The following is a 14,817-nucleotide window of genomic DNA, read 5'->3' on the forward strand; positions in this document are numbered from 1 at the left end:
ATTAATCGAATCAAATTAAATCGATTAAATTTAAAAATTCAGTCTGTTTGTTTTTAAAAAAAATTAATTTGATTCAATTTAAAATATATGATAAATTACTTTTTTTTTGGTTCAATTTAATTTTAGAAGTGATAATTTGATAAAATCAAACCGATATTAATATTAATAACAATAAATATTACAAGAATTCTTACTCATCTTAATAGTTAGTTTTTACCTAGTTCTCTTAGCCATCATTCGTTTCTTGCATTTAATCTCAACCATCCATTGTAGCAGTACCTTTGCTCGTTGCAGCATGCGTGATAGAACCTCGCTCACTGGAGTAGTCTAGAAGCACCTTAGGTGAGCGATTTTTTTTTTTTTTCTTTTAATTTTTATATAATATTGTTTTATTTCAATGACTGATTTTATATTAATTGATTGTGATTTTGCATTAGTGGAGTTTGTTTATAAATTTTTTATTAATAGACATTTGTCTATACAGTTGTACTTTTAATTGAAATTTGATGGTGAATATTTTTTTTATCATTGTAATTTGCAGTGTATACGACTCTTATCATTTGAAGAAATTTTCAGATTTGAAGTAAATTGAATTTTTGAACCGAATTAAACTGATTTATTACAGTTCGATTCATTTTGATTGTATTAATTATTCGTTGGGTTCTGTTTTTCTATTTCTTTTTTTTTTTTTTTTTCTGAATGATGCTGATTAATTGTCAAAGCATTATATCTGATTCCTGGGCATTTGCATCATATCGGATTCTTTTCTTAAATTGAATAACGTCACTGTAAACACTTAATTTTTAAAAGTCGATAATTTCATTTACGACTCTCTTTAAGTTCACACTAAAATTGCCACAGTATTGAACAAAAATATTTCCCGTAAAATACCATCTCCCCATCTAGGATTTATGCTTCCACAAGAGAACTCGAGCAATTGATAAAGAAAATGACTGCAGGATTCCTAGAAAAGGAATGAAAGAGCATGAAACATAAGTCTGAAGAAAGTGATGTGAAAAGAGTGAATACAGCATCAATATTTTATCAAGCAACAAGAAATAATAAAGACTTGTTTGGCAATATTAACTATTTTAATGGCTATTAACTGTTTTAACAGCTAATAGCTATTAGTTTTAAAATTACTGCCGAACAAAATTAAAGAACAAACAGCAAGAGTGAAGGAACGAACGCAAATTTCATATTATTTCATCATGTCATCTAACCAAATGAGAGAAACTCCACAACTTGACATCATTTGGCTTCTATGAAGGAAATTATCTTTAATTTTCATCAATATGAAAAATTATGACTATAACTAATATGCTGTCCATGAAAAGGTTTCCAAGCAAATGTATATAATTTGCAATAGCCATTGTCTCCACATGATGCTCTTAAATATACAGCCACATACATGCATTAATAAATAAATGGAATAATTGCAAACCGGTTGCTTGGATAATTATCAAATTTATGAAGATACCACCTGTGTGTTTCTGCTGCCGCAAATACTAGATTTGCCACCTGCCATCACACAAAACATAAATATTTAGGCCTTCTAATGACTGAAAGAAAGAACAATTTACAAGTATTTTAAGTGTAAGGATTCAGGAACAAGAAATAATACCACAAATGCAAAAAGGAGCCAAATGGTAAGATCTGCTCCTTCACTAGCAAACACCATACCAGCATATATAACCTGTGCACCATTTCCATAACGCAGGAAAGGCATAATGAGTGAGACTTGGCTTTTTACCACTCACATTCATGGAGAGCAAGTTATCAAATGTCCTTGCATAAGAGACAAAGACTTACAATCTCAGCCAGATAGTGGGGAGATGAAACAATGTCGAACCAATCACCACAAGGGATCACATATTCATCATTTCTTCTTCCATGTTTCCGTAGTGAGCCCTGATCAACAGTGAGATAGTGAATGCGAGGATTTTTCAGTAGGCATTTTGCATCAGTTTCATCTCCATCGTTTTACACATGAGATTAACACAGATAAATGAACAAGTATGACATGGCTCACAGAATGATTTCACCCCGTTTTGTTTTGATACAAATTCATTCTTAATATATGGAGATCATTAAGAGAAAAGAGAATAAAGAAATGTTAAGTGCCTATATCATACATCTATGCGTGCATATGTGCATCTTCTCCAATCTCTTCCGGCTTACCCATTATGGCTATCCAGTTGAAGCATCGAAGACAATTGAAAAATGGAAAGGCTGAGAAAAACTAGTGCCACAATTCATCAAGAGTAATAAATTGTACTATTTTCAAGATGCAACTACATTTCATCTTAAAGCTGAAAAAATTTACTGAATATGATATCAATGACTAAGGTACACATCCATGTGATCATTAAGATACCCATTCATTCATAGGTAATCTTAGATCACCATAAGTATAAACAAGATGTAATAACTTCAGAGAAAGTTGATTTTCCATCTAAAATAATTTTCACCTTGACGCTTGACTTCATTTTATTGAAAAATCAATCATTGTGCAAAATCTTTTGCGTCAACCATTCTATTGGAAATATATTTCTATATTTCAACATTTATCATCTATAAGATGATTTTCCTCAAAGATTTAAATTAAAACCACTTGGCTTAATATCATCTATATTTACTAAACTTGTTATAAATATATTCACTAAACTTCCATTTGTATTGAAAAATTCCCATAACTTTAATTTTATTTCAATAAGGTTGCAGCTACAAAATTTTTGTAGTTAGCAAGTTTGTTTTGTGTTGATCAAGTAAGGGAGAATAATCCCTATGGCCTAGTTTCAATCATAAAACTAGGTGAAAAAGACTTGGTTCTCTTATCAAAATCTTGCTAAAATGATACCAAAATCTAGCGATAGTAACCTTACTGAAACAGAAATAAGTGATTTTGCACATATGGATTAGTTTAATAATTGTGCTGAATTAGTTAACAACTGTAGGTGAAAGTAAACCTATTGTTTTCTATGGATAAGCAGAAGAATGAAGACAACAACAGCCTTTTCTAATTCACAATTAACTCATGGCAAGAAAATTCTTACTCATATTACATGTATACACATCCTCGGCCACAAGATAGAGCCCTGTCTATATGAGTGGTTGTGTGTATAAAACAGTATATGCAAGAAAAATCCACAAAGTCTAGAATCTAGAATCTCACCGAGGTTATAGAAGAATAACAAGATATTTAGTTAGAAAAGAAAAAACTGAGAACTTTTTATGAGAAGCAATTAAACATTGTCAATCCAAAAATTTGCATTCAATGGGGAGGTATCGTGAAATTGTGATACTCACAAGAATTGCATGGCAACGAAGCTGATGAATCCAACCAAAAAAGAATATAGCAGCACCAAACCACTGGCACCAGCCAAGCTTCATAAGAGGATTCACAAAGTCCCACCAATCAAATTCAGTGGCTCGCATTGAGCCCTTGCCTTTAAAAATGAACCGAGTAACTTCATTCGCACTAAATATAAATGCATCAGCTACACAAGCACTACTAAGCGACAAAGGTGCTGCTACGTAGAAGCTGAAATCAAGAAGAAGTCTAAGAATTAGTGGAATGTCTGACATGTTCCCACGGACAACAAATTCATGATAAAGAGACAATTTGCACAAGTTCTTCAATATCAAACAGAAAAATGGTTTATAATGTTCATTAATGGAGGTGTGTAGCATATGTAAGAGGTTGACATGAATATAGTTATTAAAGCTCCAAAGAGCACCAATGCGCTTGCCCTTGAGCGAGCTGAGGCACAAAAAAGAATCATAAAATAAAAAGTATATGCACTATAAATTTAAGTAATATAATATTTATTACATACAGAAATATAGGTAAAATATTATTTATTCATTACTTATTTTTATTTTATTGCACTACTACTATAACCAATATAGGTAAAATATTATTTATGCATTACTTATTTTATTTTATTGCACTACTACTATAACCATTGTTAATTAAATTACATATACGAGTGAAAATTATTTATTGAAGTGAATTATAATGTTATTTTTTATCAAATATTATATTAAACTAACAATTTTAATTTTCTATTGTTCAATCTACTATATATTTTAATTTATCAATACTGAAAATAATTTAATATTAGATATATTAGAATATTATTAATAAGATAAAACAAAAAACCTACACAGCAGAAAAAGAAAAAGAAAATAGCACACAGTAAAGCTACTCAACAGGAAAAACAAAAGAACAAAAACTGCCACGAAAAGAAGCAAGATCACGTCTTCAGTAAGATTCAGAAAAAACCCAACCATATCACGTCTTCAAGAAGCAGAAAGACAAGAAGAAAGAGAGAAGGGAAAAAATAATTTAGAGATTTTCTTCTGCCAGAGTTAGAGGCTAGATCAACAGAAAAGCGATGCATGCCTTACATTCTTCTTCTTCTGCTTCATGATGAGCTTGCTGCTAGTTGCAGTAGGTTAGAGAGACCTAAGTGCAGAAAAATCAAAACCAATGCATGGATCATAAACCATGTTTATACATAATCTCTTATGACCATCATTTGCATTACTAGTCTCTAATTTAATCGCATATATTTAACATGAATTATATTAATGGTTTCACAGTCTAAATGTGCATCTTATTTGCAGAACCATAATGTTCCACAGACTTGATTGAATAAGATTCTTCAAATACCAACAACAAAGTCCTTTTTCACTTCTTTCGATTATCTCTTTTTCCATTTGAAATTGCATGATTGAAATACTTCAAAAACTTTTTTCCACTCATATAAGTGAGACTCGTAGATTTGGCATTTAACACATATATATAATTTACTAAGGTTACGTTGAAGGTTGTTACTCTTCATATATATAGCCAAAGGATATGTCCCTTAGCAAGGACATGTTGGACATGTTTTTTGATGGAATGAAATCAGGTTGAACTACATGGATGATCCCCTCCAATTTCCATCATCTACCACTTACACATAATAGGTTAACCTCATTTCAAACTATGCAATTTTCATACTTCACAACTAAACACTGAGACAATGTATACTTTGAGAGCTCAATTGCTATTTATTTGTTATAATAATATCGTATCTCAGATGATAAAGCTTAGAGTAGATTCAATATGCAGTGCATCACAATCACATCTCTCAATCTTTTTTCAATAATTTTATGTTCATAATTGTGTTTATATCTAAAAAATAATAATAATTGGTCAACCAACACATACATATTAATGTGATATACAAATAACTACCTCTTCTCATGATTATCTTTATCTTAATTTAATTTGTTTTTTAAAAATGTCCCTCCAGGTCAAATCATTCATAATCCATTGACAACAAGTTTAAGGTAACAAAAATTAAATAAATTATAAAGAAACTTATTAGAGTTGTGAGGGTACAGTGAGACGAAGATTACTTATAACTTTTAGAGTTTCTATTACAGTCTCAAGTAGTGGATCGCATCAGAGGATGATAGATGGGAAAGGAGCTTATTAAAGGGAGCTCTTAACACCTCAATCCATCATTGTTTACATCTTTAACAATAAATAATAATGTACATAACAGAGAGTGAAGAACAATCCTTCATACTCTAAATTTGACAAAAAGAATTTGGTATCCAATGTCATTTTCTTTAACAAATAAGTTCAAAAAGAAAAAGGATAAATAACTCAAAATTTACAAAGTATAAATGTGCAGAATTAGAAAGATAGTTGATGATCTTAGCTTAAGAGAAAAGAAGTGAGACATTTGTAGATAGATAGTTAACTTTTGATGAAAATTGAGCAAAGACAAATATAACAGCATAAAACTTCTGAATCTAAGAAAAAGAAAATGACTTATTGCTCCCATATGGTTAAAAAAAAAGGTAATGGATTGTTACCATTACTTAATGATAAATAACATCCACAACGGCCGTTACTATAATAATTTTTCCTTGCCGTTTAAATAAACGGGTGTAATGACAACAGGAGAATCAAAAACCTATAAATAAACATAACAGCCTTTATTTAAAACCATGCATATGAGGACCAAACAACACATGTTTTCTTTTTGGTTGAATTTATACCTCTTTTTGATTGGAATAACACGTCTTTTCGATGGAAATAATATGTTACTTCAGCTGAACCGACATGCCACTTCTAATGAAACGACACATCATTTCAATTGAAATAACATATTTTAATTGAAAAGACACTTTTCTTTATGAAATAATAGGATGTGTCATGTTTGTCCTTGATGTGCGACTTCCGTGCAGCCTTTTTATCATCAAATGATTTTTGAGAAAATTTTAGTGAGGAATTTTCCAATGAGCTTTCTTTAAGGGTATAATTTTACATTATTTTTCAAAATTTGAGTCGTTTCTCTCTCATTTCTCAACGAAATTAAGCATATAATACATCATTAGAAAACTTGACATCTTTCCTTTCTAACAATATCAATTATGCATCAAGAAACTAATCACAAAGAGAGATAAACCTTAAGCAGAACATATGATCATAGTATTAAATTTCAGAAATTTCACTAAAAACTTTATGAAATCAATTTAATTCAATTTAATACTATGTTAAACACATAAAGAAGGCTAGAAAACAAATATTAGAACTCAGATATCAATGAAGAAACTCATAAACGAATACATGGATTGTAATCCATGTTTTTGTATTATATCCTAGGACTATCATTAACATCACTAATCTCTAATATAATCATATGTATTTAACGTGGATTACATTAAGGGTTTCATAGTTTAAATGTGTAGCTTATTTGCAGAACCAAAATATTCGACACACTTGATTAAATGAGCCTTCAAATACTAAGACCCAAAGCCTTTTTCAAACTTCCCTTTATTACCACTTTCCCATTTAGAATTGGTGTGGTGGCACTACCTTAGTAACTTTTGTGCATTCATATATGTGAGATTAATAGATTTGGCTTTGAACACATATATGAAGTTTCCTAAGATTTTGATGAAGGGTTATAATCCTTCAAGTATATTGCCACATAGCATATCCCTTACTAAAAACATGTCTTTTGATGGAATGAAATTGGTTTGATCCACATGGGAGACCACTCCATTTTTCTTCCCTAAGAAAAGGTTTTTGAGCCTGGTCTAGCTGGGCATGCCTTGTGCCTCAGCTGCCTAGGCTTGCCAGAAGAAATTTGCTCACCTAGAGAGCTTCAAGGCATTATGCTCATAAGCCTAGGCTCATTGTGCACTTGAACTATGGACATAAATTTTCATTTTACAAGTAAAATTCCCCCCCTCCATTTTTGCATGAGTATGTGTACAAATGTGCATTAGGAGACAGACTGCAACAACATATCTAGATTAGAGGGTCTTCAATAAACTCACAACAAGCCAGCAAGATAACCGAATATGTGCATCCGAGCTGAGGGATTGTAGTTAAATACATATATTGTCTCCAAAAGGCGTCTCAAGACTTGAACTTCCATTAACAACAGCAAAAACATAGAAAGCCAACTATCACAGCTACGCTCCGTAGAAATGAAATGCAATTTAAGAAATGGAAAGATGTTAGAACCCCCTGGCAAGTGGCTAGATACATTAGAGTAGAAGTATGGCTCAGACACCAATGAGGCATATATCCACATGGTAAGGAGAAGGAAGGTTGTCCAAATCACAGCCACCACATAGAAATGAGAGAAGAATCTTTGAGGAACAGTGAATTTCTACAGTTGAAAATAGAGCAAATTAGGAAGCCTAGAGATATCAAAGTCAAAATATAATCACCATTATACACTGAAACCCGCTAGAAATGCATAAAAAAGATCTAGAAGTTATCATAGTGACAGTTTTTGTATCACTACATTAGAAAATGGTAGGATGTTTGATAAAAAAGAAAGCTTGATTTCAAATTTCCAGCAGCAAATATCTCTCTGATTTAACAAATTTTAGGTAACTAATAGGTTGACGAAACTTTAAAACTAATTTCAATGACACATAAGAGAAGAGAATATGACCAACTTTTAACCGTATCTCAAAGTGGTAAAAATTGAACATAAATGACAAGCATATAAACACAATAATCTACAAAATATCACCAAATTACATTGATCTTAAATTGGTGTTCATTTGAATGTTGTGTCTCTTTATTTGAATCCTACTAAGAAATTAAAACCAACAAAATCAAGGTAATATTCAATACTTCTTCATGTGGATCTTCATAAATGATAGGGTAAATTACAAAGAACCTACAATGTAGTTTAGTATCTTTTCTAAACATCGTCCTATGATTTAAATTTTTGACATAAAAGCTCGTGCAGTTTCATATTGTTAGCAAAGTGTGGCTTTTCCCTCTAACACCATTAAATTTTACTAATACATTATATTATAATCCTTGAGATTTAATAAGATCTACAATTTAGTAGCCATATTTTTAAATTTAGTCCTTGAAGTGTTATTGTATTAATGAAATAGTCCCTTGATTTACACTTGTGCTTTTAGTTACAATTCATCCATTTTTTATAAATTGATCCCAAAATATCATAATTATTTAATTTTCAATGTCTTCTATTTGAAAAAAAAAAAAAAAGAGAGAGAGAATAATAAAATAAAAATCAAATTAAAATCTTGAGATTCCTTTTTGCCCAAATTAAATCAATGGAGAGGAGAAAGTTGTACAAAAAGGGGATTCTTTTTAAGCTTGATTTTCTTTTTATTTTATTATTTTCTCTTTTTTTTTCAAGTATAAGAATTTAAAGTTTAATACACATCGGAGATTAATTTGTAAAATTATTATGGCTTATTTGTAAATAATTTTAATACTTGGAAATTAATTTGTGAAGACGTAGGGATTAATTGCAACTAAAGAGATTGTTTTGTTAATAAATCAACTATGGACTAAATTTGAAAATATAAGAATTACATTGTAGGTTTTACTGAACTTCAAAGATTAAATTGTAAACTATCCTAATTAAAACTTATTTTTAATTGCGCATTTATTAAATGCTACATCAGCATTACTTTAACAATGACAGAGAAAGAAGCCACTTTGCTATCGGCATCACATGCAATGTGATTAAAGGTGGACCCAAAGTGCAAGCAAGGTGTCAAGCGATCTAGGCTCATGGAAAAATGCCTCAATCCTCTCCAAGTGGGCAATGTTGTGAGGTGAGCCTAGGGAGTCGAGGAGCAGCCAGGTGCACCCTAGGCCCCTAGGTACCCAGGCAAAAAAAAACAATTTTTAGGCCTCGAGTGAAGAAAAAGAGAAAAAAAAAAATCACCTGCATCTCTAGTAGAGAGAAAATCTAGGTTCTTTTATTTTATTCTTCTTCTACATTTTCTCTCTTTCTTCTAGCTTTGGTACCTTTTCCTAAAGACATGCTCAAGTCCTTTTTATTCTTCTTCTTCTCTCTTTCTCTCGAACATTTTGCTTCCTCTTGAGGCTGTCTTTTCGCCTTTCTGCTCTCCTTTCTTCTTCTTCTTCTCTCTTTCTTTCTACTTCTCTACTTCTTGAGGCTAGTTTTGTCTTTTTCTTTGCTTCTTGAAGACCTGTCTACAAGTTCTATATCTGTAGTTCAAGGTTCTACTACACTCTACTTTTATTATTATGCTTTTGTTGACGAGCATAGGAGCCACATGTATAAAAAAGTTAAAAACTTTTCTTTCCTTACCAATCAACATTTGCATTACAGACATTTCTCGGGGCAAAACCTTGTTATAACAAAGAACACAAATCTGCGAACTGATATTGCTACCAATCTGGGGGTAGTAAGTCTCTTAGGCAAAACTTAGCTAACATGTCTGCAACAGTATTCACCTAACAGGGAATCAATTGAAACAAAAACATCTAAAATGCGAGAGCAAATATAAAAGAGAGAACCATAATCAAAGCCTTAATTTTCCACGGTATCACAAATGACATACTTCAAAGAACATTATACACTATGGTAGAAACAATTTCACATTTGAATGACTGAAAGCCCACATCCTCACAAAGTAAAACATTAGAATTTACCATCCCAAGGCTAGTAGATTATAATGAACTGTTGTTTATTGATTTTTTTAAAGTATTTTTAATTCTTTTTTTATAAATTAAATATTAATATAAATTATTTTTATATTATATAATTATTCATAATGAATTTAGAAATTTTGAGTTAAAATAATTTATAGTTATGCTTAGTAAGATATTATTAAATTAATATATAATGGAAAAAATAAAATTTTAAAACATTAAAAATTATAGTTGTCATTTTAATATTATATTTGATAAAAAATAAATTAATATAATGCATATTAAGAATAATTTTCACTTGTAAGATAAGGGTGTGCAATTAATCGTTTTGGTTCCGTATTGACCCGAACCAAAATAACCAAAAATCAAATTTTAAAAATAATGAGAATCCAATCGAATCGATACTTAAAGAAAACTGAATCAAACCAAATCCAAAAAATACATTTTGGTTTAGTTTTTCTTAGTCAGTTAACTGAAGCAATTATTCTCAGTCCATTCCTCCCATTATAGAAAGAAGCCACGAATCCGAGAAAAAGATTGCATAATGCAATTGCAGGGAAAAAAACATAAAACTCAAACAATCAAAAGGAATAACAGATATAAAATAGAATTCATAATAACATAAACAATCACAAAATGAATTCAATGAATACAAACTGAGAAAGAATGAGGCAGCATCAGCTATATCTTCTCGAAACCCAAAAGGCAAGAACCATGAACCAAAGCCGAGATAAACCCTTAATGAAATCCTCAATCCATAATCCACAATCACCCCAAAAAAGATTTCAAATAAATTGAACAACAAAATCAACAAATTTCAACAACAAATTGAACCCAGAAATAACATAAACCTTAAATTGCAAGAGCAAAATTAATCCTCAAAGCTCAAATCAAATTAAATACCCAAAAGAACCTAACAAGTTCAAGAGTTGAAGACCAAAGCCAAATCAAATACAATATCTCACTATCTTAGAAGCGCAATACTGTGCAGCTATCAAGACTCCCACTTCCCATCATGCAGCGTTTGGTGCCTTCATGTCCATTTCCCAAATTTTCTTCTCTATTTCTCATAAGCATTGTATAGTTAAAACAAGGCGTCGTCTGAGATTGACTCGCAACCCACATGGACAACGCCGGAAGGAGGCAAAGAATAAGATGATGACAATGAAGGGAACAAGAAGAAGACGATCAAGGAGGGGAAGAAGGAGATGACAAGTAAAATGACGTAGTATAATAACTTCGGTTCGATTCAGTAAGTTTTTGAAGAAAATAACCAAACCAAACCAAATAATTGAGATATTTCTAAAACACTATCCGAACCACTTAGACCAAAAATATCAAATTAAATCGGTTCGATTTGATTTCTCAATTAAAACCGAATTTTGTTCACCTCTATACAAGATAGAAACAAGTAATGAAATAAATAATAAATTATATATATTTTTATATGAAACTATTATTATATTAATTACATATAGTTTTTTCTTTTTTTGCACCTCACTTCACTTAGGCGTCTTGTGCCTAGGCTCTAACATCCTTAGCACCTTGGTGTGCCTTGAGCCTTTGATCATAATCACAATACCCTATTTAAAATGCTTGAACCTTAGGAAATTTTTAGTAAGCTCCCCTAAATAATAAATCTGATATCCTACATTAATATCTATCCAAATATCAAGGACTTGAAACAAACCAAAAAGCTTAATTATCAATGATATTTTAACAGAACAATAATATCTTTTTCCACGTAACATTTCAAAGTGAAACTACCTCTTATAGGAAACAATGTCATTCTTTCTTAAGTTAGACAAATTAATAGTCGATTAATGGAATGTTATTTATGACATTTCAAAACCGGATGCCAGAGTAAAAAAGAAATCCATCCACTTATTAAGTTTTAGCCAAATAGACACATTTCATGCATCCATAATTTGTTGATTTGCAAATACACTAATCAAACCTAAAGAATCAAGCTCATAAAGTAGGCTACTCACTATCTTATACTATTCTTATCCTAGTTTGAGAGAACTTAGATGATGAGCTTCTCAGATTGAAAAATGTGTGTATAAAGCTTCAGAAAACAATAAGTAGGGCATATAAACAGTTTTCACCTCAAATTTCCATAGCCCAACATTGTAGCATCAATTGAATGGAAGAAAAACTCAAGGGAAAATTATTATTTAGTCCTTGTGGTATGAAAGAACTAATTAGTTAGCCTCTGTATTTTCAGAAATACACTAAACAGTCCCTATGGTTTTGAAGATTCAACTAAAAGGTCCTACCATTAAGTTTTAGTACTATTAGTCTATACAGTAAAAGGTGAAGCTAACGGTAACAGCGTTACCGATAAATCAAAACCATAAAAACTATTTAATATATTTTTAAAAACACAGTCAGTTTTACCATATCACAAGAGTTCTGCCATACCACAAGGACTAAACAGAAATTTTCCCAAAACTTAAATGGTCCATCAAACAAGTATCCAGAACAATTTTTTGTTTATTCTTCATTTCAATAGTAAGGTGTTACTCCAATAAATATAAATATAAATAAATAAATAAAAAAGAAAATCAGAACTTACATAGTGAGAAGATGATTGCTTGATCTTTCCTCTCTTTGCAAACTCCAAAACAACTCCATGAAATAAACCTAGCCTTGAATAAGGCAAAGAAGCTATAACTATAGGCATAATTCCTGCCATCCAAGCAGCCCTTAACATACCCACAAGCCCAATCTCCATTTCTGAAACAAAGCCAAATCAAAGCAGAGTTTTACAAGCAGTCCTAGAGAACCATTCTTCTATCAAAACAGAAAATGGATTGAACTGGGCCTTAAAGAAACAAGGTTGCTGCAGAGAACTAGTGTGTGAATGACAGTGGACACTGTGTACCTTTATGAGTTAAATAACCTTCCACCCATACTGGTTCCAATTCTTACAAAAAATTACTGGGAAAAAAAAAATCAAAATACAGTTTTTTTCCCCAGGTTAAAACTTAGTTATTTGAGGGAGTGGAGAGAACAGAAGGAGTGGAAGGGGTGAAAAAGCTTAGACATAGGTGAGATTATCAAGCAGCAACTCTTATCAGGACTAAACGAATCAATATAAGCACAAACACGAATGGCAATCAGATTCTGCCCAACATGGACTTTACAAGGTTGCATTAAATCAACTACCCAGTAACAGAGATGAGAAGTTCCACCATAAGCCATTGATTTGTCATCAATATTTCTCAGAATCAAGAACACAGAATCATAGCAAGAGGTATTTTTACATATATTCAAAAAATAACATAAATAAAACGCAAACTAAAGATGAGAGACAACCTTTGAAGATCAATTTCCGGAGTTGCTGGAATGAAGGAGCTGATTCTCTGCCCCAATACGAATGAAAACTGGAACAGTAGTGGCGTTGTTCCGATTTAGCTGTATAGGAGGGGAATCAGCCTGAATTGAGAGCAGCGTTATCGAGGGAAGCTGGGGCTGCTATGTCGATGGAGATGGCGTTGTATTGGTGCTGCTGCTAGGTCCTTCGATTAGAGATCTCACCTGTCGCAGGGTGGACCGAAACACTGAGATGGAGTTGAGTTTTCTACTTTCCGAAAGGTGAGGCGTTAGGAGGGGGTAAAGCGAGAAGTTTCGGGACTCTATCAGCGTCTGGTTCGGTGGGTATCAAGAGAGGGAGCTCAGGGGTGGTTTCGATGGCTCTATTTGGCAGAAAGGAAAAAAAAATAGGGTTGGGTAGTGGTGTTTTGGAGTAGGCGTTGATGTTGCTCCTGGTTGCGCCTGGTTTAGGAGGAACGGTGGATGAGCTGTGTGGGCTAAGGACGGAGATAGGGAGCGCGGACTGAGGTGGCTACCGCGGGTCTCTCAGTCGAAAATGGAAGTGTGGGTGAAGATGGAAATGGGTCTCTGAATGAGTAAAAGGTGGTCCATCCCTCTGGTTGAAGGCGGAGGGAGGTGATGGTGGAGGAGAAGGAGGAGGAGGAGAAGGAGGCTGTTTTCGGGACTGTCGGGGCTGTGACAGATGGTGAAGGAGATGGAGGTCGAGAGAGAGCCCCTTTGGGCGTGAACTGAGGCTGTCGATTTTTTGGAGAATCGATGGGGCGTCCGTCGTTTTGGTCAGGGTGGGTGAAACGGCAGGGACTAGGAGCGTTTTGGGGAGCTGGTTTTCTTTGGAAATTTTCAGAATGTTTAGAAGAAATTGAGGGTGGAAATTTAATTGTACACTTTTATTTTATTTTTTTATGATCTACTAGCCCTAAATTAGTCTTATAAAAATTAATGATTGAAATTTAAATAGTACAAATTTCTCCAACTAATTTTAATCTAATGGCCAAAGAATGAAAAATACTAAAAAAAAATCCAAGGATTAGGATTAAAAGGTACTAAAAATTAAATTAAAATCATTTTTTCTTTTCTTTACTTTTTTCTTTTTAAAAATTAAAGTTAAAATTAATAACACTAATTTAATTAAATTAAGATAAAAGAAATTATTAAAGTTGAATTAAAAATAAATTAAAATTTAATTGAAATAAAAAAAATTATGACAAATTTAATTAAAATCTATCAAAGAAAATATTAAAAGACAGTTTAACTTTTTTAACCTTTGATATTTTTTATTTTTTAAAATTTTTAGTTTTTCATTTTTTTGTTAAATTGCCTTGACAAAATATAATGTATGCATAACTTACTCCATGAAATTAGACCGAAACCAATTAAATTCTAAATCTAATTAAAATGATAAAAATAATAGTTTTATTTTATTAGAATTGCACCGAGCACAAAAATACTTAAATTCTCTTTTATTATAAACTAAAAGTTTTAAACTTAGAAGATTTTTTGTC

At 31.8% G+C, this 14,817-nt stretch overlaps 1 protein-coding gene and 1 long non-coding RNA gene across 3 annotated transcripts; both read right to left on the bottom strand.

The window, feature by feature from the left end:
* Positions 1 to 801: 801 nt before the first annotated feature.
* On the bottom strand, positions 802 to 14,108 carry LOC110613747 (polyprenol reductase 2). 2 transcript variants are annotated; one of them, XM_021755035.2, is made up of 8 exons: positions 13,298 to 14,108; positions 12,555 to 12,715; positions 7,351 to 7,688; positions 3,310 to 3,544; positions 1,813 to 1,911; positions 1,625 to 1,696; positions 1,484 to 1,521; positions 802 to 964 (listed from the first exon to the last, which is right to left on the bottom strand). In XM_021755035.2, exons 2-8 carry the CDS (start codon positions 12,711 to 12,713, stop codon positions 910 to 912), a joined length of 996 nt encoding a protein of 331 aa, XP_021610727.1. In that variant the 5' UTR covers positions 12,714 to 12,715; positions 13,298 to 14,108; the 3' UTR covers positions 802 to 909. The 2 variants fall into 2 exon arrangements, with proteins under 2 accessions (XP_021610727.1, XP_021610726.1); XM_021755034.2 differs by lacking the exon at positions 802 to 964 and having other exon boundaries at positions 1,177 to 1,521; positions 13,298 to 14,104.
* LOC122723523 lies at positions 8,531 to 10,133 on the bottom strand. Its single transcript, XR_006350442.1, has 2 exons — positions 9,326 to 10,133; positions 8,531 to 9,173 (listed from the first exon to the last, which is right to left on the bottom strand). It is a non-coding gene; the product is annotated as an uncharacterized LOC122723523 (long non-coding RNA).
* Positions 14,109 to 14,817: the final 709 nt, after the last annotated feature.

Source organism: Manihot esculenta, chromosome 4, assembly GCF_001659605.2.
Source record: "Manihot esculenta cultivar AM560-2 chromosome 4, M.esculenta_v8, whole genome shotgun sequence".
Classification (NCBI taxonomy): Eukaryota; Viridiplantae; Streptophyta; class Magnoliopsida; order Malpighiales; family Euphorbiaceae; genus Manihot; species Manihot esculenta.